This window comes from Fonsecaea multimorphosa (genome assembly GCF_000836435.1).
Source record: "Fonsecaea multimorphosa CBS 102226 unplaced genomic scaffold supercont1.2, whole genome shotgun sequence".
NCBI classification, from domain to species: Eukaryota; Fungi; Ascomycota; class Eurotiomycetes; order Chaetothyriales; family Herpotrichiellaceae; genus Fonsecaea; species Fonsecaea multimorphosa.
This window is the reverse complement of record NW_015971636.1, coordinates 719,182-743,208: the sequence shown is the minus strand read 5'-3', so window position 1 is coordinate 743,208 and position 24,027 is coordinate 719,182. Positions and strand designations below refer to the sequence as shown.

The 24,027-nt window shown below is 52.8% G+C and overlaps 6 protein-coding genes across 6 annotated transcripts; 3 read left to right on the top strand and 3 right to left on the bottom strand.

Moving 5' to 3' along the window:
• Positions 1–601: 601 nt before the first annotated feature.
• Z520_01210 (uncharacterized protein) lies at positions 602–2,208 on the bottom strand (the record flags this gene model as incomplete). Its single annotated transcript, XM_016771728.1, has 2 exons — positions 602–2,093; positions 2,162–2,208. 2 exons carry the CDS (start codon positions 2,206–2,208, stop codon positions 602–604), a joined length of 1,539 nt encoding a protein of 512 aa, XP_016636867.1.
• A 2,973-nt stretch (positions 2,209–5,181) lies between these two features.
• On the bottom strand, positions 5,182–7,135 carry Z520_01209 (uncharacterized protein; the record flags this gene model as incomplete). The annotated part of the gene is made up of 6 exons (XM_016771727.1): positions 5,182–5,403; positions 5,458–5,490; positions 5,583–5,632; positions 5,688–6,401; positions 6,458–6,558; positions 6,720–7,135. The coding sequence occupies 6 exons, from the start codon at positions 7,133–7,135 to the stop codon at positions 5,182–5,184; spliced, it is 1,536 nt and encodes a 511-aa protein (XP_016636866.1).
• Positions 7,136–9,385: 2,250 nt separating this feature from the next.
• On the top strand, positions 9,386–11,046 carry Z520_01208 (uncharacterized protein; the record flags this gene model as incomplete). Its single annotated transcript, XM_016771726.1, has 2 exons — positions 9,386–9,524; positions 9,578–11,046. The coding sequence occupies 2 exons, from the start codon at positions 9,386–9,388 to the stop codon at positions 11,044–11,046; spliced, it is 1,608 nt and encodes a 535-aa protein (XP_016636865.1).
• Positions 11,047–11,725: 679 nt separating this feature from the next.
• Positions 11,726–17,251, top strand: Z520_01207 (uncharacterized protein; the record flags this gene model as incomplete). The annotated part of the gene is made up of 1 exon (XM_016771725.1): positions 11,726–17,251. One exon carries the CDS (start codon positions 11,726–11,728, stop codon positions 17,249–17,251), a length of 5,526 nt encoding a protein of 1,841 aa, XP_016636864.1.
• A 998-nt stretch (positions 17,252–18,249) lies between these two features.
• Positions 18,250–20,393, top strand: Z520_01206 (uncharacterized protein; the record flags this gene model as incomplete). The annotated part of the gene is made up of 2 exons (XM_016771724.1): positions 18,250–18,338; positions 18,419–20,393. 2 exons carry the CDS (start codon positions 18,250–18,252, stop codon positions 20,391–20,393), a joined length of 2,064 nt encoding a protein of 687 aa, XP_016636863.1.
• A 1,084-nt stretch (positions 20,394–21,477) lies between these two features.
• Positions 21,478–22,462, bottom strand: Z520_01205 (uncharacterized protein; the record flags this gene model as incomplete). Its single annotated transcript, XM_016771723.1, has 4 exons — positions 21,478–21,737; positions 21,793–22,250; positions 22,305–22,353; positions 22,417–22,462. 4 exons carry the CDS (start codon positions 22,460–22,462, stop codon positions 21,478–21,480), a joined length of 813 nt encoding a protein of 270 aa, XP_016636862.1.
• Between the last annotated feature and the right edge of the window lie 1,565 nt (positions 22,463–24,027).

The following is a 24,027-nucleotide window of genomic DNA, read 5'->3' as shown; positions in this document are numbered from 1 at the left end:
GCCAATAGCAACCAGGCGTTGTCTTCGAGAAAGAACTACTTGTACGAGTCCCAAGGCGGCATCGGTGTAGCGCAAACCGGCGAAATGTCTTCCTTGGACGCCTCATTGGAGAAGTGAGCCAGAACGGAGCTGGAAGGGCTGCTCGGACTCGACTTACGAGTCAGTAATAGAGCGAGAGGGTGGCGGAAAATGCCTCATCCAGGGCCGTCGGCATTCACTCCAACAACCTACATAGCACACTCATACTCATACATCTGGAAACTGAGACTAGTCCAGCTACCACTTGATATCTGATTGTTGATCTCGGAGCCTGTAAACTCGAGCACCAGGCAGGGTCTCCTCGCAAGCGACTCCGCCAGCCACTTCTCTCAAAGCAAGGCCCGTCTCTCGCTGATGATAACACGCGCATTCTGATGTACACCACCCAGGGGACTCCTGGCCTATCCAGACATTGTCCATATACCAACCCACCTGGAATCCATGATTGAAATCCAACGCTGTACCATCCGCTCTCATTTTGGCGTGAGCCGTCCCATAAAAGTGCAATGCTTCCTCCCCTCTGCTAAAGTCTCTGTTCATCACATTAACACAAGTGTCGAATTCAATCTTCTCTGTAAACATTCCAACCATCGTCGTCCCCAAACCATGCTCTTGCCAGGCCCGCACCGCTTTCTGTAGGTTGACTGAACGCCACTTGCGCTGGATCAATTTCCATACCGTAGATAAATTGATTCATAACACACTCCAGAAGATTGTTTGCGATGCCCTTGTGACGGAAAGCCTTGCTCGTCCAAATACGACTGACACCCACCACCGCTGGAAATGTCTCCTCGGAAATGCTGATGCTGGACGGATGCGACGAGGAGGTGGGACTCGCAATTGGGGTGGGAATTTGCGGTTTCTGCGCCATCTGGTTATTCTCCTCCTCATTCATCTCGGTCGCTGCAGGCGAAGCAGGCCCAGCAGGATGGAAATGAGCATTTAGTGGTATCGTCTCGCTGGTAGCGGTCTCGCACGGCAGGACCCGATGGGCTTTGGTGATTCGCTCTGCCAGGCAAATGCCGACACATTTGTCGTCGATAATGTGCAAGAAGGCCTTGAATCTGTCACACTTGCGGCCACCCGACTCCTCGTCCTTGTCTCCATCCGGAACGCGCTGGCTCCACAACTCCTCCTCTTTGATATCCACGCTGCCGAGCTCCTTGTTGACAATCCCCAGCACCTTTTGGACCACTCGTCGACTGGGGAGTGCCATCTTTCGATCCACCACAACAACGCTGCCGGGGATGTGTGAGACTTGATAGCACCACCGCATTGCCGACTTAAGGAATGCTTTTCCAAGTTCGATCCCGGAGCTATCTCGGTTGTGGTACATGTTGTGTAACTGGGTATCTTCTGGTAGTGAAGGAGTATAAGACATTTGACATTGCGGACATGTTGTGGGAACAAGAGGTTGACCCAAATCGAGTATTGTTTGGACGAGCTTCTGTTTTGGTGGCGCGGGCTTCGGGACCTGTATTGTTGGGCGCACCACGGGCGTCCTTTCTGCAGCCGGCTGGGAAGGTGTCTCGTTGTTCAATGGCTGCGTGCTTTGAGCGCGTGTGCTGGAGTTGAAAATCTCTGACAGAGGCTCAGAGTCGTGACGCGTACTGCCAGGCGCACTCGAGCCGCTTGCCTGCTCATCGCGTTTCCTCTTTGCGCTTTTCAGATCCTTCTTCTCCTTCTTGGGCTTGTCGAGAAACGAGAATGTAGGCTTCCGAGCCTTGACATTGGGCGGTGTCAATTGCAGGCCAGGTGGTGGTGAGGAGGGTGGGGTGATGGTACTGGAGCCCAAGTCGTCTTCGTGAGACTCTGCAGAAAAGATTGTACTGTTCTTCCGAGAAGGGGAAGAAGACAGAGCCGCGACACTTGTTTCTCGAATGGCGCGTTCCAGGCTATCTTCGAGATCAAGAGGGTGGGTTGTGTTTTCGTTGGAAGCTACGGCTGAGGGCGCGTTCCAGGCGTCGTTGAGGCAAAGGCGCTTCGGTGGACGATAGTCTTCGCCATCCCAGGCACGCCGCACGTTGCGGCTGTACGTACGCATGAAAAGGCCCCTGATGAAGAGAAACTAAGTTAGTCCATGATCACTGCAGGGGTGTCCGTACCAGTGACGATAACATACCCTTTGTAGCTGTTTGTGACGGTGTAGGGATAGACGACAGGCGACATTGTCGCGTCGCAGGAGTGCGTGTCGTGTCGTGTCGTGTCGAGGAAGTCCCAGTTGATACACGGACACACCAAGGTGTAACTGAAAGAATAATGAGTTACAAGTGAATTTGTGAGGAGGAAGTGCAGTTGTTTGGATCAAGTGCAGGTGGGTGGAAGATGCCGACGCGTTCTCTTGGGGGGAGAATGGTTTTGGTATGGTTTGGGATAGCTTTGTTTTAGCGGGCGACGGGGGAACGGTCTCGGGTTGACGATGCGAGCCTTAGCCGGGGGTGTCTTTGACAATAATAATAATGGACTTTGGTGGTCTCGGAAGATTGAGGACTAGGCCTTTGGGTTTTGAGCTTGTCTTGTGCTTTTCGGCAATAATTGCGAGGGCTCGAGGGGGGCTTGACAAGTCTAGAGCTGATCGAGTGATGCAGGCTCGGGGTGAGGCCTTTTAGTTGGATGGGTGAGAGTGCGCTGGGCCTGCGGCAGCCACTGGGCAGCCAGTCCAGTTAAAGCCCAGGGGGGTGGTGGGGGTGGAGGGGGCAAATAACTTTGGAATCTCGCCGATTCCTTCCTTTGCTGCACTGCCTGGCACTGGAACACTCAGTGGGCGTTCAGGTCCAGAGGGCTCAGCCAAGCGAGCGAACTTGTCACACCCTGGTTGCTGGGCGTCCTCGAGCTTCGGCAGGGTGGGCTCCCTGGCTCCCTGGCTCCCTATGCTGACTGATCTGCTGCTTTTCTGCTCACGGCAGCGATCCTCAAACAGTAAGAGTCTCCCTTCCTTCCCACTTCTTTTTTAGGCTGAACCAGGGGGTCGAATAGGAGGTGTGCCCAAAGCAAGCACCAAGACAAGACCGTTGGAATTTCTGGGGGTTTCAAGCTTGCTGACAGGTACGAGGGCAAGTACTCGGTACGTACCCAGCTGAGAGATAGCAGTCGAAAGGCGAGAATGACAAGAGGTACTGGTCGACAAGCAATGGTCAAGGTGGCACAGTATTAAAGTAGGCTGGGTCTCGATGCTTGAGCTCGCCGGGTAATCAGGTGCCCAAGCTCGTGATAATTCGCCCAACTGGTGACAAAAGAATACAAGAAGAACGTGGTGTACAAGTCCACTACCACGCCGACAACCACTCCGGAAACCTGTTCGGGAAGGATGTATGAGTGTATGTCTCCGTATGAGCGGAGGGCAATAGAAAGGTAAAGACTGATAAAAAGATAAAAGACTCTTCCGTTGGGGGAGGTCAAGGTGACGATGGTGACGATGGTGTCGAGGTTGGGACTGGGACAAGAACAAAGAATAATAAGAACAAAAAATCACGGTACCTATTGATTTGACCCCACGGCTGATCTGATGATGATGAGTCGTTCTTGTTGCTCTCGAGATTCTGAAATCAATCTCTCACTACTGCTCGACCCGGACCACCGTCACTTTGTTATTCAACAACAACAGAAAGTCCTTTGTTCTCGCCCTCGTTAGCCCGCCCCCATCTCCCTACTCGTACTGCTTGCTTTTGCCTTCGGAAAGTTCGTCTCCTGCACAAGCTGCGGCTAAACATGAGCGAGGCCGCTCTTTCTGCCCTACGAGATCCAGAGGACTGGGGACGATTGCACCCTGCAAGCTGGCCTCCTCCATCGCCGTGGCTGTCCTGTCCACAACCCGCCATCCGCTTCGCCGCCATCCTCCTGCAGCCTGTACCTCGTGTCGACCCTCCTCGCTGTTTTCGTTGGCCGAATCACGATTCGAGGCATTCAAATAGAATGGCCCAGTCCTGCCGCCTAAAAGTGCCTCAGAGCCAATACCCTTGCACCGCCCCAACTCCCTCCAAGAGGATCCATCGCAGCAACCACGAATCACGGGAGGTTCTATTCGACAAGTCTACAGGGATCTTTGCCTGAGCAAGGAGAGACATCGCCACCTTTGGAGTCTGCCGGGGTTGCGGCTTCGTTTGGTCACCCTTTGGGCCTTTGCATCGACGACTCCTCAAAGGATTGCCAATCGAGATCGTAATCGCCCACGAAAATCCCCAATCGCGCGAATCCGACTAATCCTGTTCGTCCTTGCTATCCGCCGCCCAATGGCCTCCATCTTTACGAAGACCCAGCCGTGCCCAGTGCTGTGAAATGCTCGTGTCTTGCACATGCCTGAGAACGGTGTGGAAAGTGAGCCTTGGTTGGTGGGGACTTCTTACGATGGAATCACGGCGAAAGAGAGACGAGCACATTGTGGTACCCATTAAAGGGACTATGATTACCACACGCCCGCCCCGTGATTCTCGGTTTTGTGATTCGTTGGACCATTCTGGGGAAAGATCCTCTCTTCTGTGTTGGCTCAATGTCTGTTTGCCAGATATGAGGCAGATCTCTAGCTGGCAGACAAGGCCAACAGGCCAGCACAAAATGGCTCGGGCGCCTGTGACCCAACAAATCAGGCTTTGTGTGCAAACACTGTAACCGGTGGACTGTGTTCCTCAGTTGGCGGAAGCAACCAATGGTGCCTAGCTATTCATCACAACCTCGATGGGTTTTGTGACACGTCAGTCCGCCAATCCAGCCGACTTGCAAAAACTGGGTCACCACTGCGCGGCCTCAAACGATGTTGAACGAGGTTGCCTTTGATGACAATAACATCGATTGATCATTGCCTAGCAAGCCGCCACTCTCCATATCCGAACGACTTCATGGACAGAAATAGTGGCGGCATTGGGCGGAGACGCCGGACATTCGCAGCGACGGAAAACCGGCTCAAACCGGCTCAACACCATCATTTACATGCAGACACGGAGCCAGTGCAGCCGTTTGAATTCGAAGTCTGTCAAGATCATTTCATCCAAAGGGTGAATGAAATCCAGAGCGGTCGACACCGTGGTCTTCAAGGACCGGATTGACGGTGGGCTTTACAAGTCTTCACCATGGCAAGCAGCAACCCTTCCGAGCTCAATTGCGCGCCAGTAGGCCACTTCCAGCAAGGTCAGTTGCCGGGCCTAGCCATCAGTACGTAAACATGTACCGTGGGTTTTCGTCGCCCATTTCCGCAATTTCTTCCTCCGTCTTCCCAGCGATCTTTGAATCTTCCTTCCCGGCTCGGCGATTTTTGTTTCGGGCGAAGAAATAGGCTCCCATTAGGGCATATATTGCCCCGGCCATAGCAACCATCGAGAGGGACACAGCTTGACCGCGGACATACCGAGGAGCCTCATCGGTTTTGTAGAGCTGAATTTTGTCAGAAGTCGAGTTCCTCGAAGGGAATTCACTCTCAAAACTTACGAACGGTGCCATGATACCCGCTGCGTTTCCAACCTGCAACCTCCCAGTTAGCCTTGTTGACAATACCGGAGTCCCGAAACAATGACTCTCTCGGACACATCCTCTCGAGGCAAGAGATGACTCACGGTAAGTTGAATGCCGCTCGCAGTTGTCCGTTTGCCATATCGAGGTTGATCTGTCAGTGAGACTCAGCAGCTGTATGGTTGTGATCAAAGAAGAACGAGACTTACTCGACGGCAACCACGCAAGAGGAATACCAACCGAGACATACAGCCCTACTGCGACCATAAAGCAGGCGAAATAATGGGCTCCCGAACTCACGTCTGCCATCAGTATGGCATAGCCAATAATGCTCACCACGCAGAAAGGCACCACGGCGAGCGCTCGTTGCTGGAATCTGTCCGATGCCCAGGCGACAATCAAGTAGGTGATTGCTCCTAACGCGTAGCATGGTACCGTGAGTGCCTGCGTCTCAGCTGTCGACCATTTCCCCAACCCCTTGATAATGGTGGGCAGAAAGGTCGAATACCCATAGAGCATGGTATCGGCGCCAAATTGACCACAGGCAAACATCCACACCTTCCAGTCCTTGAGAGCTTTCATCACGTCTTCTTTGTGGAGCAAGTCGCCTGACGTCGTATGGCCGATATGGCGCCGCTTTCGCAGAACCATCAGCTCTTTCTCCTTTTCAGAAAGATAATATGCTGTCTCTGGCGCATCAGCAAGCCAGAAATAGACCGCAACACCCAAAACAATGCTAGGAAGGCCCTCGATGATCATGATCCATCTCCATCCTGACTGACCCGCCACACCGTCCATGAAGCCTATCCCGTAAGCCAGAAGGCCGCCGACACTTCCAGCCAAGGCAGCCGAGACAAAAAGATAGCCGACCCTGAGCGCGATCTCCCTTTTGGTGTAAAAGATGGTAAGATATATCGTCATACCTTGTGAAAGTCAGTTCGCTTGTTCATGTCGCCGACGTGATCCAGCCACTCGTTACCTGGAAAAAGCCCTGCCTCAAGAGCGCCCATGATCAAGCGGCAAGCAATCAACCCTCCGTAATTCTGGACGACGCCTGTCAAAGTAGCGACAACGCCCCATCTGGCAGAGAAAGCGAGAGTGTCAGCGTGGCATCTCCTCGGCAAGTGTAAGATAGGAAAATATATCAATTGAGTCCCTTTTTCCGCTTGCTCGGTGTTGGTATGGCCAACTGCGTCTCAATCTCCATGACATGAAAATTGAACTTGGAGGATAGGACCTACGCAAAGGTAATGAACGCGATCCACCGACTTGGCCTCAATCTCTTGATGACGAGATTGCTTGGAGTCTCACAGAGGATGTATGTCACAAACAACAGGCTAACAGCTGTTTGATACTGCGACCCGTGAAGTCCCAAATCTTCTTCCATATGATACAACCGCGCATTGCCAATGTTGACTCTGTCCAGAAAGGAGACGAGGTAGAGTAACATGGTTGGCGGGATGATGTAGAAGTCGAGCTTGCGTATCAGATGTCGTTCTGCGGCGTGGTCGACAGGTGGCAGGGCGTTCGGGTCTTTTCCAGAGGCAGTGACAAGGTTGGAGCCATGGTCGTGCTCCATCGAGGTATGCTTTTCGGGGTCAAGTATTGCGATGGAACCGCCATTGCGGGTTGGGCTGGAATCATTGCTTGCGCCCATTTTGCCAGCAGATCGAACGAAACAGGCCCTGCAGTCAACTAAATGGACGAGAAATGGGGTTGAGGGACGGGGCAAAGGTCAAATGCCTGGCAACTATTTGGCCACCCGAGCCGAGCGACAGTAAACAATATTGTTTTTCGCAACGCGAACTTGATTTCAGGGTCGTCACTCTTGCATCTCACGGGTAGAGATTCTAGATTTCAAAGCAAGCAAAGGGCAGACAGATATCCATGATGCTGCGCAGAGGCGGAGAGCATACTCCCAGCCCCTTATCTCCCTCTCCCTCTCTTCGCGTCTGCGCCCTGCCCATTCCAGTACGAATTTCCAGCAATGACGCCCGTTGATGCTAATGTCACCACTCCTCCTGTTCGGCACATCGATCAGCGGGCGTTTGGCTCAATGAGAAACGTGGGGATTATCAGGGACCCCTGCGATACTTGCGACCCAAGTGACGCTGGCCCAGGACCTTGGCTTTATAAGGCTGCTCATCATTGGCTGGACCGAGCTGGTGGTGGAGACCTCTTTTGGTGGAGGATCTGCAGGGTGGCGTCCTTAGCTCGACGTCATACGGAGCATGACGGAGAATTGCCGACCTCAACCCAAGTCGACTTTCCTTCAAGCTGAAGAAATGTATCTGTCGATACTGATGATATGCCAGAGTGCACGCGGCCAGGCAATAAGACGACATTCTGCCACTGGATAGAAATTCGAGGGCAGCCGGGTCATGAAACACCCTGCCAAAGCAAACCATTGAAGTGATTGTCTTCGAGATAAGCATGCACAGATACACAAACTACCAACATGCTTCTCCCTGGGGATACGCAACGCTGAAATAGGAAGGTCAAGTTGCAGAAACGTCCGCTCCTAGTACCTCGCTGGACTTGTTGGTCAAAGGTGAGTCGCCAAGTACTTCATCACGAAGAGCACACACAACCTTCACCACCACCGAGTAGAAATAACTACCTCTATCGAACCAAAGACAAACTATCCCTTCCCTACCACCAACCTTCTCACTCAGGAACAAAAAACTCACTTGGACTTGTGAGAAAACCCCGCGAAGGAATTTTTTTGTTGTCCCATTCAGTTGGATCCAAGGGCGACGTTGCTCCCCCAGTAGCTTACTATCATATCTCAGAGCTCCTGCGCACTTTTGGGTAACCACTATGATCGTATCCGAAGTCATCATATCAGACGAATTAGGGAGATACTGTACATATGTGTATATATATATACTGTAGTAGTAGAGCTCCTACGTTTCAATGATCCTTGGCTACTCACTTCTGGCTGCGAGTTAGGGAGATGATGGATGATTCAGCTGTGGACGAGACTTATTGCTAGCACCATGTCACCGGTCGAATGTTGACAGAATTCTGCGCAATAAAATATGTATACTGGTGATTTCTGGGGCTAAACTAATGAGCATACCTTGGCGAGTGCAAGTGAAGTACAACGGGGCTTGCATGGAGCGTGCTCTGACTACAGTGCATGGAGAATAAATATCACATGAGGAATGTCCTTGGATTGAACAGACTAGCTTTCTGCTGGAGCCGTCGCTCGTTCACTTTCGATGCGTGCCTGGGAAGGAATCATACCGCAAGGCGAGTCTATCTTAGTGTGTGCACCGTGGATTCACCGCTGACAAGAACAGGTGGAATGCATGTTGCAATCTCAACTATGTAGACGAAACTTTGGCACGCGTACTCCTGGCATGCGTCCACATGGCAATTTCAGGCAACATGGTGGCTCAATCTTCCACGTAGGTCATCGACTTGTATTGCACATGAAACGAAAAAGGAATCAATGAAAGGGAGCATATACAGAGAACGGAGTAAATTATTTTGTCGATTCCTCGACGAGATCAGGGGAGTACTGCGTAAGCAAGGCTGTGGCTGATGAGGCTGAGCGCCAGAGTGGGCCTCCGACTCCCCATGGTTTCTCCGGCAGCCCTCGCGTCATCAGCAAAACATTGCGCAGGCACCCAGGCTTAGGTTTATTTTAACATGTGAGGCACCCCCAGGCTCCCAGGCTCCTAGGCTCGCATTCACTGTTGCGCAGTCTGTTGTGCAGGCATCGGCCATCATGAAAGCCATCCTCCTCGTGAACTAAAGTGCCCTTTCCCTTCATACGAGGTTGAAGACTGACAAACCAGACACCATACTGCCACCTTTTCCTCTGACGCTTCTCGCACTCATCGACGCAATTCTTTTCGTCGCGACCCTAAGACCACCAGTCTGACGTGCTCAAACACACATGAATGCTCCCGTCGAAGCTCAATCTATATCCTCGCTGAATAATTTGCTTGCAAACCCACCACGTTACCCGAGGAATCCCACTCATGAAGTCCATGAATCGCTTGTGCTCTACATCGTTCGGGTTCCAGGCAGCAAAGGTGAGGAGAGGTTAGAACTGTACAAGAGAAGGACATACATTGAAGTTTTGTAGATGTGTTCCTCACGCCCCTGAAACCAGCGACCAAAGCCTCGATATCTATCGAGGCTGTCCAGTCCAGTCTATATTTCCTTCATGTTGAGAGGCCTGAAGATAAGGAGCTGAAGAAATCACTGGAAGCCGCACAGGCCACAGAGGATCGCAGCCATGAAGTCCCGCCAATACAGAGGAAGCCTCTTCCCCCCACGCCTCATGCGAATTATCCTGCTTCTCGGAGGCCACCGACTCCACCAAAGAGCTACCCTCATTACCAGCCTCCCTTGCCAGAGTCGAAGACCGCGAATCAAGCAGAGCGCTATTCTGCGCGCGGCACTCATCTCAGGCTGAACACCAGGGACAATCTTAACGCTCCTCTGACTTCTGGCAAGCCTCTCGGCAGCCGCTTGATGCCTTCAAAGGCGCTTGATTGCGATGAGAATTCATCTCCAAGCTCCATTGACAATGCGCAAACGCAATTCGAACTCGCCAGGAAGCCACTTCAACCAGCGCTTTTGTCTGGTTCTCACGGACACAATCGGTCAGATATTGATCAGGAATTTCCGTTCAGTGTCGACCTTGACCATGGTTTGCAGCATTCTAATTTTCAGCCTCCAGGGTCTATGGCCGCCAACCCGCAATCTGGTACGCTGCGAATCACGCTGATTCGGAGAGACCCGGCTTCTGGTAGTCAATGGAACGTCGGTAGCATAGTTCAGCAAACTACAGAAGCACCTTTGCGAAAGGTTGATATTGAGCTCACCTCGCCAGGCTATAACAAGTTCGTCCAGTTAGAAGCTGGTGGAGGCGTTGGGTTCCGCAGAAAGGTCGCTTACATGCCTAGTGATGACGGATCATCACTAACAATGAGGAGAGGTTATTCCACCGAGACTTTTTCGGGCGCTTCCCAATCAGCCAGCCGCAGACCGAAGCAGACCTACGCTTTCATCTCACCGTGGCAAGGAACGTGTGTTTTCGGCAATGGCCTGGATGGGAAAAGCCTAAGATGTCGGCACTTCCTCCCAGGTGCAAATCCGTCCATGCCAGGGGTAAGTGCAGACATTGCAGAACTACGCTTCAACCTGCCATGGGCATCACTTCGGTTGAAGGATCCGAACAAGAAGCAGGCCAATCATCTTTCGGACTTGTCTAACGACACGTCTGTTACACGTCCGGAGGTTTCCTCCAACAAAGAACAGTGGAGGCGAAGCTTCCAAACTTTGACGCATCGAGCTCGAAAACAGCTCTCGATCAGTGACAACAACGGTTCCATGGAGGAGTCAGCACAGTTCGACAAGCCAAGTGAACAGAATCGGTTGAGCCTTGATCTTGGACGTGAGAAGGCTGGAGGAGGTTTCAAAGGCCACAGTGCTAAGCTGGGCAAGCTCATCATCAATGACGAGGGCTTGAAGATGTGTGACCTGGTAGTGGCGGCTTGCATGGGGGTCTGGTGGCAGCATTATGCGGGAGACAGATCGTCTTATTGAGCGCGGGTTCTATTGGTATCTGTTCATTGGATACATGGCATGGAGTCTTCATCTTGGCCTAGTAATGATCATGCTACGAGATGATCTTTTCTTTTGAGCCGTAGCCAGGGTCATTTTGACTGTCCCTCTAGGATTCGGGATGCAGGATGTTCTTCCTTATGCACGTTACAGCCTCGCTATCCTCTTGAATTCACTGTCCTGGCAGTTTCACCATTTGGATGCGGGGAGGAGTGGAAAGGAGTGCCGCCTTGGCAGTTTCCTGATGTTGACGTTCTCCACAAGTGGCCGTTCCGACTGCGCATGGGCGAACGGGCTGCTTAGAAGGTGATCACTCACGATATTCCACAATCAGCGCAGATAACTTACACGTTTTACCTCCAGCATCCGTGTGTGCACATGAGAAGCATCAACATTGGTTCAGAATTGGCAACAGCTGCCCGCTACCCCTCCGAGTTTACCCTCCCTTTCCTTCATCCAATACGAGACCGCAATATTGGCACGACTGCTCAAGTGCTTGTCCACCCGTCCTCGTGATTGAAACCGTCAGATCAAAGAGAATGCCTGTACAGAAATGATGACAAACTGTGTTTGAGAACAACCTCTGGTGGTGGAAGAGGAGGTACTGTGGTGATTCAGACACCTCACTGTCTGCTCGCCCGGGCCATCTACGCCTATTGTCATGGCAGAAACAGATGAGACGAAGCAACACCCCGTGGCTCTCGGGGCGGCGACTGATCAGGAAAGACTGTCAGCGAGAGGCGCGCAATTACAACCAGCATTTCAGCCAGCCTTCAAAGCCACTGGAGAACCGGGTCCTGCACTCCTGTCTAACAGCCGCTCGACAAACACCTCCGCTGGCGGTCCGACGCCTTCGGGCTCGACCCCACGAGATGCCTCGCCTGACAAGCTCACTCCCTTCTCCACGACATCCAGGGCATCGAGTGCCCTGAAAAAGACGTACGGCTCGGGATCAAACCTCGCCCGAAGCGCGACGAATGAACACTCGGTCAGCGGAAGAGAACCCGCTGATCTGGAGAATGCGGTGCAAAGTAACGGGACACCAACAGTGGGCAGAAAGAGTGTGCAATTTTCTCGAGATACCCAAGAGATCAGTCCCCATAGTAATGGCCACACCACGCCTCCAGCTGGCCGAGCCGATGGTTCAGAGCAGGACAAACCCCACTCACTATATGCCAGGTTAAGGGCATTGGCTATACCTCAGGGATATTCGTTCAGTCATGCTCGGTCTCCCAGTGGTTTGTCCGCCAGTGGACGCTCTGTGGAGGGCAAAGATGTCGACAACCAACCTTCTACTCAATCTGGCCGCAATGAGATTGGGCTTGCTGCTACCTTGGAGGAGGATAGCGGTGCTGAAGCCGACGCCGACGCAGAAGAGAGTAGTGCTGCAGAGAACAGCACGTCTCAGTGGGCAAGTCGAAAACGGCGGCGGAAAATACAACGTTTCGACGACATTGAGACCGCGCCATCATCTCCCCACAGCCTCATGCGCCCAGGCTTTGCAAGTGCTCCCATCAACTCTGATACGGACATTGAAAGACCCCGTGCACTAGTCAGAAGGGCCACCGATACCGACATGATTAATAGCCCCCAGGGCGTCTCTGAGGACGAAGGGCGCAAGCAACTCACGAACGGCACTGGTTGGACGCCTCGTCATCCTCTCCGGGGTTTAAGCTATGGTGGTCAGAGAAAGCCAGGTGATACTACACCGGAAGGCCCGAGACGACCGCTGACCCTGTTGAATTTTGCCAATATCACTTCCTCCCGAGAAGCTGGGTCCAGCGAAGCGCAAACTCCGAAGACACCATCTCGCCGAAAGCAGCTGGCCGAACGGAGCTCAACCCTGAGCGCCGCCAAATGGAGGCAACTCAAGAACACTTTGAAAACGTTCGGTCAGGGCAGGAAAAAGCCGCCCACTCCCGAGATCCAAAGATCTGCCGCCCTTCTCGCTGAACTGGCTGCCGGAGCTCCTGCGGCTTTGATGCTTGCCAGTATGTTCCAGCGCGACGAGCACAATCACAGAAGGGTACCAGTGCTTTTGGAACAGCTCAAAGTGCAAGTCACGGACAGTGAAGTCGATCAACACAAAAGTAAGGATGACAAAGCTATCAAGGAGACCGACGAAGACAAAGTCCTACGACATCTGATCTTCAAGATCGAATGCGAATATGGTAATGGAGCCAACCGGATGAAATGGGTGATTAAACGATCCCTTGGAGATTTCTCCAAGATGCATATTAGGTATAAAACCGCATACAACGCTGGGAGACTTAGATTGAAAAGCGATGGGCGAAAGAAAATGCCAAAGTTTCCTTTGGAGGTGTTTCCATATCTGAAATCTCTACGCTTGTTTGCCGATGAAGGCGACGACGAAGAGGCGGACGCGTGTGACGATACCGACCCTGGTACGGCAACAGACACCGAACGGCCAACTCCTCGAAGCCAGACTCGATCTGCAATCACACCAAAACGACGGAAATCAAGCGTGGCAGGGTTCAACGATCCTGTAACTCCTGGGAGCACACGCCGAGAGATGTTTGCCGAGCGCCAGCGTAAGACTCTGGAAAAATATCTGCAAGCGATGATACAGTTTATGCTGTTTCGTCCAGAGAGCAATCGCCTGTGTAGATTCCTGGAGATATCGGCTCTTGGTGTGCGTCTTGCTGCAGAGGGTAGCGAACATGGCAAAGAAGGGCTTTTGCTCATCCGGTCGGCCAAAGGCCTCGATTTCAGAGCGTTGAATGCGCTCGAGTTTAAGAAACGGCATACACCAAAGTGGTTCCTTGTCAGGCACAGTTATGTTGTGTGCGTGGATTCGGCAGAGCAAATGCATATTTATGATGTGTTTTTGTTTGATTCAGACTTCAAGATACAGTCCCGCAGGTCGCGCAAGAGCGATCAGAGAAGTGCGAAGGAGCTGGCGGAGGCAGCAAAGGAATCTGCTAAACATCCGCAACACCACCGTCTCAAATTGGTCAACTCGGAAAGAAAGTTGAAACTCATCTCTAACAACGAACGCCAGTTGCAACAGTTCGAGGAGTCCATAAGAGAAATGGTTGCGGGATCACCCTGGGCAAAGATCAACAGATTCGAGAGCTTCGCTCCGGTGAGGCCCAATTGCTTTGCTCAGTGGCTTGTTGACGGCAGAGACCACATGTGGGTAGTGTCTCGCGCCTTGAATCAAGCCAAAGATGTTATCTATATCCACGACTGGTGGCTGAGCCCCGAGCTGTACATGAGGCGGCCTCCTGCCATCAGTCAGAAATGGCGTCTTGATCGATTGCTGAAGAGGAAAGCCGAAGAGGGGGTCAAGATTTTTGTCATCGTTTATCGCAACATCGACGCGGCTATTCCGATTGACTCCCAGTACACCAAATTCTCCCTCCTGGACCTGCACCCGAATATATTTGTCCAAAGATCACCCAATCAATTTCGACAAAACACCTTCTTCTGGGCGCATCATGAAAAAATTTGTATCGTTGATCACACTGTGGCCTTTGTCGGAGGCATTGACTTGTGCTTTGGCAGGTGGGATACTCCTCAACACACGCTGGTGGATGACAAGCCCACTGGCTTTGAGCCAAGCGACGAGCCCAAGGATGCAGACCATTGCCAACTGTGGCCAGGCAAGGACTACTCTAATCCACGGATACAAGACTTCTATGCGCTTAACAAGCCATATGAAGAGATGTACGACCGTTCGAGGGTAGCCAGAATGCCGTGGCATGACATTTCGATGCAGGTTGTGGGGCAGCCAGCCCGCGACCTGACGAGACATTTTGTCCAGAGGTGGAACTACATCCTACGGCAACGCAAACCAACACGCCCTACGCCGTTTTTGCTCCCTCCTCCAGACTTTAACCCAGCCGACTTGGAAGCGCTTGGTCTCGATGGAACATGTGAAGTCCAGATTTGTCGCTCCGCTGGACCTTGGTCACTGGGCACTCCCGACAAGACGGAGCACAGCATCATGAACGCCTATATCAAGCTGATTGAAGAATCCGAGCATTTCGTCTATATTGAAAACCAATTTTTCATCTCCAGCTGCGAGACGGAAGGTGCCACGGTACACAACAAGATCGGTGACGCTCTTGTGGAACGGATCACTCGTGCAAGCAAGCACCAGGAGGCTTGGAAAGCAGTGGTCATCATTCCATTGATTCCTGGTTTCCAGAATACGGTCGAGGAAGAAGGTGGGACCAGCGTGCGGTTGATCATGCAGTATCAATATCGCAGTATTTGCCGCGGAGAATCTTCCATATTCGGTCGGTTGAAGGCAGTGGGCATTGATCCTGAAGAATATATCCAGTTCTACAGTCTTCGTCAGTGGGGCAGAATTGGCCCACGCAAGACGCTCGTGACCGAACAACTCTACATCCATGCCAAATGTATGGTGGTCGATGACAGAGTTGCATTGATTGGATCCGCGAACATCAACGAACGATCAATGCTGGGAAATCGCGATTCCGAATGTGCGGCTATTGTGCGCGATACCGATATGGTCTGGTCGTGGATGAACGGCAAACCTTATCAGGTTGGTCGTTTCCCGCACACGCTCCGCATGCGCCTGATGCGCGAACATCTCGGCCTGGATGTTGACAAGATCATGGAAGATGCCCAAGTGATGGAAGCAGAACACAACAAAATGCGATCCTCGGGAAAGTCGGTCCGGTCAGAATCCCCAGATGACGCATTCGGAAGCCCACTCTCAGAAGCGGGTGATGTGCTAAGCCCACTACAAGGGCAAGATACAGAACTGCATGAAGAATTGCTTCAACGCACCGAGGAGTTCAGGAGTTTCAACCATGATGTAGACTGGGAACAACAGGGCAATCCCAACCTCAAATCGAAGAGAGCGGGCGTGACTCAAGACCCGCGCGTTACTGGCGATCCCCACCACAAGGAAGATGTCGAAGGGCACGGATATGACAGGATGGCAGAGATTGCAGCGGAAGGACTGGGAGATGGACGAGACAGCACGCTTGTCAAGGGAACAAAGGAGGTTTTGCTCTCAATGATTGATCCTGAGGGCAAGGCCGCCTTGGAAGAACCACGAAAACATGGTGAACAGCTTCGGATGCCATCGTATGTGGTCAAAATGGAGACACCAAACCCCCCACTGCCTCCGAAGCCGGGTTTGCGCCGAATGGATACAGTGCAGCTCGGCTTACCTATGTTGTCGCAGCTGCCTCCTCTACCCGCAGGAGACGACTCGGACATAGGAGGTCCTACACTTGTCAAAGTCAGTTCCAAGGACTCGATGGGCCCTCGTCACCCGCTGATGGATGAGCTGCGACGGCCGCTGGTTGATCGGGATTCCATGACGGATCCGATCCACGACGCTTTCCTTTACGACACTTGGCATGCGGTGGCCGAGAATAACACCAAGATATACCGCACAGTGTTCCGGTGCATGCCGGATAATCAAGTGCGTAACTGGGACGAATATCATCAGTACGTGGCATATGAGCAAAGATTCAACCAATTGCAAGGCAATGACCTTCCTAAGGAGGACAAGGTCTCTGATCCTTCTCGCGCTGGATCTGTCGCTAAAAGCGGTCCTCCAGGAGCCGGGTCTCGACATCCGGCGGCAGAAATCAAAGCCGTGACTCATGTTCCCACCGACATTGAAAAGGCCACCGCCGATGTGAAGGAGAAAATAAAGAACGTCCTTGGAGAAAAGTCGGCGCACTCTCATGAGGACGCTGAAAAGGCGAAACTTCGGCGCTGGGCTGCGGAGACCAATCAAGCACAGGCTGAAAGGCTCGGGATGCCCACCCTACATCGGCAGGAAACCTTGACGGAGGAAAAGTCCGGACTGCAGACTGTTCCCGAAGGCCAGACCATCGTTGACGAGGGCAGCGGAACCGGTGAAGATGATGATTTCAGCACCGAGCGACCCATCAGCAGTCTGAGCTCAACGGCGGCGGAAAAGGAGAAATCGGCATCCAACGGCACTCCATCAACCGCAAACGGCCACTTTGTTGGGTATTCGGACGCAGTGAACCAGAACGCAGCTCAATCCACAGCCAACATTGCTGGAAGTGGCCGTCGTCGCAGAAGAGCTACCACTAGGTCTAGTAGACGTGACTTTAGCGCGAGCGACGACATCCTGACTATTGAAGAGGCGGAAGAGCTGTTGGGCTGTGTCCAGGGACATCTTGTCGTCTGGCCTTATGATTGGTAAGTGATTGCTTGCCGCGCGACTTTCCTTCCGTACCTCAGATGCCGTTTGTACAAGTTGCTGACAGTTGATTTTGCTTAGGTTGGAGAAAGTTGAGGCAGGAAGTAACTGGTTGTTTCCCTTTGACCAGATCAGTCCGATCGAAATCTAGTGAGTACCGCCGTGAACGTCATCACACAAGTAGACGATCAATCGGAGGCTCCGAACGAAAATACTGACGATGGACTCTAGCATCTGATCGTACCATCCGCAGGAGAGGACGCTCTCAACTCACACATCTACACTTCCTTATCACTTCTTTTTTGTCAGGCAGGCTGAATGATAATGCAGTCGAGTCAAGGAGAACGCCTAGAGATATGGACACCGGCAGGAGAGCACAGGGTCATGTTCCAAGGGAAAAGAAAGCGATTGATGTCATACATTTTGTCTTAGTATTCCTCCACGGCCGACGAAACATGGCATTTATGTATTTTGTTATGGTCTCATACTGGCATTCAGGCATCCAGGGGCAAGAAGGGATCTGGGTCTGCTGCGTCGTGGCGAGCGAGCTTTGCCCTGGAGTACATCGCAGGGTTTTTGTTTTATCGGTCTATTCTACCTTGGGGAGAAGTCTGCCTGTATATGATGAACAATGTCAGGCGGACAGTCCTGTGCCCGGTCCCAGCCTGGCACATTTATTCCTGTATAATATCTTGTCTCTTTATTGTCCGGCCTCGATCATGGGTCGGGGGTTATTAATTAAAATGTAGAGACCAGCTGGGCAAAGCGTCGATGCTCGTATATTTAAGGTTGCCAGGGCCCGACGCTATTGGCCCACAGCATTTGTGGCATAAGGCTGCGACATCATGACTTCTCGCAGTGACGCTTCAGGCCTCCTGCCTCCAAGTCGCCAATGACCGCAGCTCCGTCCCTCTTGAAATGGAGGGCGCGCGCCTTGTCTCCAGCATGTCGTATATTTTCTCAAAGTCAAGGATCACTCGCTTCCCTGCTTTGGACCGACCATGGAGTCGATACTCGAGATAAGAGGGGCCTCTGCTGGGAGATCTCGCAGGAGCACGCCCAAGGTGAAGTCGGGGTGCATAACATGCAAGTAAGGTGACTCCACGTACCCCAGTTGGATCCTGTAGGATTCACTTGGGGCGTCGCCACGTTTTTCTGACAAATTTCTAGAGCCCGAAGAGTCAAATGTGACGAAGCAAAGCCCGAGTGTCGACGTTGCCTTCGCACGGGCCGAAAATGCGAAGGCTATCCCGACCTTGGTGGTCCAGGGTTGGTATTACCTGCTACCGCACAGCATCATCTACCCCTAGAGCCGGCTTCTATCACCACATATAGCATCCCCTTCAAAGTCCCCGGCAGCCAGGCCGACCGGCAGTTGCTCCACTACTACTGCTGTCAAGCGGCGTGGAACCTGTCTAGCTGTGCCGATCCGACACTGTGGACAGAATTGGTCCTACAACGAGCGAACCATCACTCTGTCGTCCGCAATGCGTTGGTCGCGCTCAGTGCGCTTCACAAGGATTACCTGTGTGGGGAACTGATGGGAATCGACTATTACGAGACGACAACTCCCGATGCAACCACTCGGCTAGTAGTCAGCGGCAATAACCTCAGGACCATGGGCATGATCAGCAGATGCCACCGGCAGCTGAGAAAGTATCTGTCTCGACCGGACGCATCCCCGGCCGTGGCTCTGATCTGTAGCGTGATCTTCTACGCCTTTGAGTCCCTGCTAGGCGAATCGCAGCAGGCAATCTGGCACCTTGACCAGGGCCTGAACCTGCTTCAAAAATGCCAGCAGCTCGACGACAAATCCTTGTATGATCCTCATGATCCCTTAATTCCACATCTAACCACCTTGCTGCACGAGCTGGACCTCCAAGCCAGCTGTTTTGACGACCGCCGCTCACCCATCCTGCACCTCGCGACCGTCGAAGAAAGGACCGGCGTCGTCGACATCGTGCCCGAGGCCTTCCTCGACCTGACCCACGCCGAAGCCGTGCTGGTCAAACTCCAGAACTGGGCTCTGCACCATTTGTTTGACTATGTCCACTACAGGGGATCGAAGATGGAGGAGCTCCCTTCCGAGCCTTTCATCGAGAGACTAGTGCTCGCTGCACAGCTGCAGAAGTACGAAGCCACGTTGAGCAAATTCAGATCCACGCACGACGAGGACTTGACTTGGCAGACGGCCTCTGCGTACACGCGGCAAGAGGATCATCGCCAACAGCGCACCCAACGGATCATGCGCCTGCGCATCAACCTGTACATGTTTTTGTACCTTGTCAAGGAGCACCTTCCTTCGTCAATAGCAACGGCGTACGAGATGGGAAGACAGGCGGCTGCAGACTCGCGGCCGGTATATACCCGACGACCGTGTGACTCGGGGTTGGCGGTGCCACCGCCACCGCTGCCCAGCGACGCCGAGGCTGACCTGGAAAGCGCCCTTTCATGCATTGACGCTCTCCTGTCTCGCTCATCGGCGGCGGCAGCAGCAGCAGCAGCGACGGACTCGCCCAAGTCGCATCTCTCGTCCTGCGCGCAACCGACCGGGACAGCCACCTACACGCTCTCGACCCAACTCGTCGCGTCCGTCTATTTTCTCTGCCTGAAGCAAACGGACCAACGCACACTCGAGCGCGGCATGGCGCTGTTCTCGCACCCGTCGCTCCGCCATGCCCGCGACGGGCTCTGGGACGCCCGCACCGCGGCGTTCCTGGTCGAGAATCTCGTCAAGGTGCGCCAACACGGCAGCGTCACCGAGGGCAGCTCCGGCAGCGACATCGTCATGCACGTCGTCTCCCCCAGCATAGGCCAAGAAGAAAATGACAACAACAACAGCGACGTCGGTGGGAAGGGGGGAATCGACATGGCCAAGCTGCAACGCATCTTTCGCCTCTCGGAAAAGCACGGCCTGCCCATGATGCAGTCCAAGAAGTTCACCATGTTGACCTCATTGGCACCGACTTCAACAACAAGTCCCAGTCCAAGGCCCATGCCTACGCCTGCCCCACCACCACCGGCGGCCAGAAACGCACGCTCACACTCACGCTCGGTCATTAGCTGCAAGCAGGACGGAGCGAGACTTCAAGACTGGGCGCAATACAAAGCCTCCTCCTCGTACTCCTCCTCAGTGCCCGGATGACGTCGTTATTTATATGTCAAGAACACCCAAGGGACGAGAAAGGGCACACACACACACACACGCACACGCGCGTGGACAAATCTTGGAAATGTGTGGATGGAATGGTGGGTGGCGATACCGAGTATTATTACATTTAGTAGTATGCAAACAAACAAGTAGTCCACTCTGTTCTAGTACAATCGATATCCAAGACTGAACTATGTATATACACACCTAGGTACATCTCTCGCTGTCCCGCAGCCGACGACCCCATAACGACAGCAGATCCAAGGCTTCGTAGCATTCCCTTTCCGTCTTTGGTCAAATCCGATCTTGTCCCCTGTTGACAATTGCATGCGCACAACGTCCCCACAGGCACCGAGGACTTATATCCCCCTCCTCACAGGGTCTTGACTTCCAAAATTATCGACAATTCTGAACTATACAGCACAAAATGAAAGTAAAGCAGCAGGAATACACTGCAAAAAGGGTACATCGCTAGAACACCTTCAAAACTCACTTTTTCCGGCCTCGCGGCCATCCCCCCTGTCTTTGCCTGGAAAGCTCTATATCTCTTCCCCAAGAATACATCCCTTTTTAGATGAAATATCGACTGTTGGCGTCTGCTCGCCGGTCTGGTGGAAACAGTCCTGCCAAGCTCCCTTTTTCATTGTCCGCTGATCAGTTCACCCCCCAATCAGGCGTGTGAAGCGCTGGCAATTTGCTTCCTGTGTGCAGGCAAGATCATAGTGCTCTGTAACTGTCTCGGAAAGCCAGTGTTTGTCCACGTATAGCGTGCCTTCATGAATGGTGACGAGAACCCACACGCGGCTCAGTCTGGCGGCAGTGGCTGTCACTGTCTGGGTCTCGGAAAGCTGACCTCAAACCAACAAAGCTCGTTGATACCAGTAACGGCGACCCGCTCATACCAGCTGCTGAGTTGATACACGTGGTAGACTCTTTCGCATGGAAAGAGCTCAGCCACTAAAAGTGTTGCGAGGTATCCTCGTGTAATATTATATTACAACCCCAAATAAAGCATGTGCACGAAGCGGCCGCCATGTTGTACAAGCCCGAAGTTTCTCATGGACTTTCAATGTGACCGTCAGCCTCGGCAGCAGAAGACTTTCTTCCACCAAGGGACATTAATGTTGTCATCATCGAAGCCTGATTTCTCCGTAGGCGGCAAGGGGTTCGGAATGGATGGTTGTCGGTTTGGTTGCATGGAGGCGGGCATCTGGTAAGAGGCTCCAGCACCACTGACATTAGGGGTATGACCTTTGGAGGCAAACGGTGCTTGATGGGGCAGGGAGCCGGGACCCGCACCATGTTGTCTTCTTGCCTCAACCACTCTACGCACAATCACTGTCGACATGCATTAGCAGGGGCATTGATGAATGATGAAGCAGCATTGACTTACAGGCAAAAGTCTCCTCGATATTTACCATCTCTCGGGCACTCGTCTCCATGAAACCACAGTTTCTACTCTTGGCCCATTCCCAGCCCACTTTGCTGCTGACGACTCTGGCATCTTTCAGATCACATTTGTTGCCGGCGATGATTTTGATCGGAGGAAACTTCCATCCGTCTTCCCTTCTGCCGCGTACCTTGGCACCCTTCTCGCGGAGCAATCGGGTGTTCTCTTCCACTCTATTCTCAGCTTCGATGTCAATCATGTCAAGGAACCACGAAAGCCCATCGAGAGAGGCAGCATTGGTGATATCATAAACCAGGAGAAAAGCGTCAGACTGGAGGTTGGAAGCAGCCCACAAACTTCGATACTCTTCTTGGCCAGCTGTGTCCGTTAGTGAGAGATAGTAGTTCAACCCGTCCACTGTTCGAGTCACCGAGTACGAGTCCTCAATAGTAGGATCATACCTGCTCCGAGTTAGCAGGACGCCTTTGGTCAGGGGCACAAGGAGAGCAACATACTCGGAAGTCCATTGCGATCTGACGAGGCGCAGTGTAATGGACGACTTGCCTACAAAGGGAAAAGAACATCAGCGGAATATGCCGGCGGCACTGTAAAGGTGAGAAATCATACCGCAACCTCCATCGCCGCATATGGTGATAGAAATCTTGTCCGCCATGGTGGGATGATTGAATGAAGGGGCTTCTTAGAGTATCCCCCCTCTTAGAGCGCAAAAGAACTCTGAAATTGGTGTGGAAGGCTCTCAGGCTCTCGGTGAGGGAATGCGATGCTGCAGGAGAGACTTTCGGAGAAGGTGGGAGCAACCTTTATTATGGCCAAAGGTCAATTCGAAAGACGGAGACTGCGCGCAGACGTGATCTGAAAAGGATTCCGAGGTCTATTTGCGTCTCGATCCCTGCGATTGGGATCTGTACTGGAAAGGCTTTCTTTATTCGTGTTGAAAGGGGGAGAGGGCCGCCGCACACACGCGCACGGGGTCAGGAGGTAGAGGAAGGATTCGCAGAATTATCGCAAGATGTCGGGACGAGAAAGTCGAGAGACTGCAATAGTCGGAACTGAAGTGGGAAGCAATTCAATGCTGGACCAGAGGCGTCGAGGGGTGCAGGCAGGTGCTACTGGCAGTGGGATAAGTGGGCGCAAAGGTGCAGGAGGCAGATGCGAAGATGGAGGGTGGGATGTTGATATTGACGAATTTGGCGACAATGGTGAGGAGAAAGGTTGCACTGTATGATATAGGAGGCGTCAGGTATTGTGTCTATCGGAAGTGACAAAGGTCTTGGGTCGTGTGATTGACTCACTGAGGGGAGGGGGAACAGTGAGGATAGAAATGTATGGATGGAAATGTTGAAGCAGGAAGTGCGTGAGAGACGAGGTTCGGGAAGGCTGGATTTGCGACCAGGGCATCATCCACAGGGCATCCACAGGGCATCCACAGGGCATCCACCAGGGGGAGAGGGTTTGAAGACTGGGCATGTGGGTGCCAGGGACCTAGGTACCTAGACCCTGCATTATTCAACTCCGAGCATTGGGCGTTGGCGTACAATTGTGGGACAGGACTACTTAGTAGCACTCGGTAGAGGTCGATTGGGTACCAGCGGGATGGTGATTAGGCACCGAGTCGGTCGAATGATGGAATGATGGTCTATCCATCGTCATCTCCTGCAGCATCAGCATCGACGAGGCAACACCGGTCTTGAAGCGCACAGAAGTGATGCTTCAAGCGAGATGGTAGAGTTACATGCGAGGAAAAAGGGACAAACCCTTCGAGAGCGACAAAAGCTTGCCGGGGAAGCAGGAGGGAAGAGGCAAGAAAGCAGGGGAGCAGAGAAAAAGGGCCATGATTGAAACACCGACTGGGCGGAACAACCGTTAGAAAAGAGGCCAACAGGGGTGTGGGACTAGGGGCTGCGACCAATAGGCCGGGGAATAGGGAAGCCACGAAGCGTAGCACCCACCTAGCTTGCTAGCTCCTAAGCCTCCCCCCCAAGGCCCCAGCCCAGTGAGAGCCCCCTCAGTAACCCCCACCACCACCAGCAAGCACCAGCAAGCACCAAGAAGCACCAGAAGCTAGCTAAGAAGCCCTTGGAGATACAAGGCAGCCAGTTGGGCAGCAAAGGTGCGAACATAGCGACTGTCGATCATTCTTGTTCCTCTTCTGCTGCTCGCATGTCCTCGTGCCCTCTTCGCTGATCCTCTCACCTTCCCGCCCTGTGTACGTACATC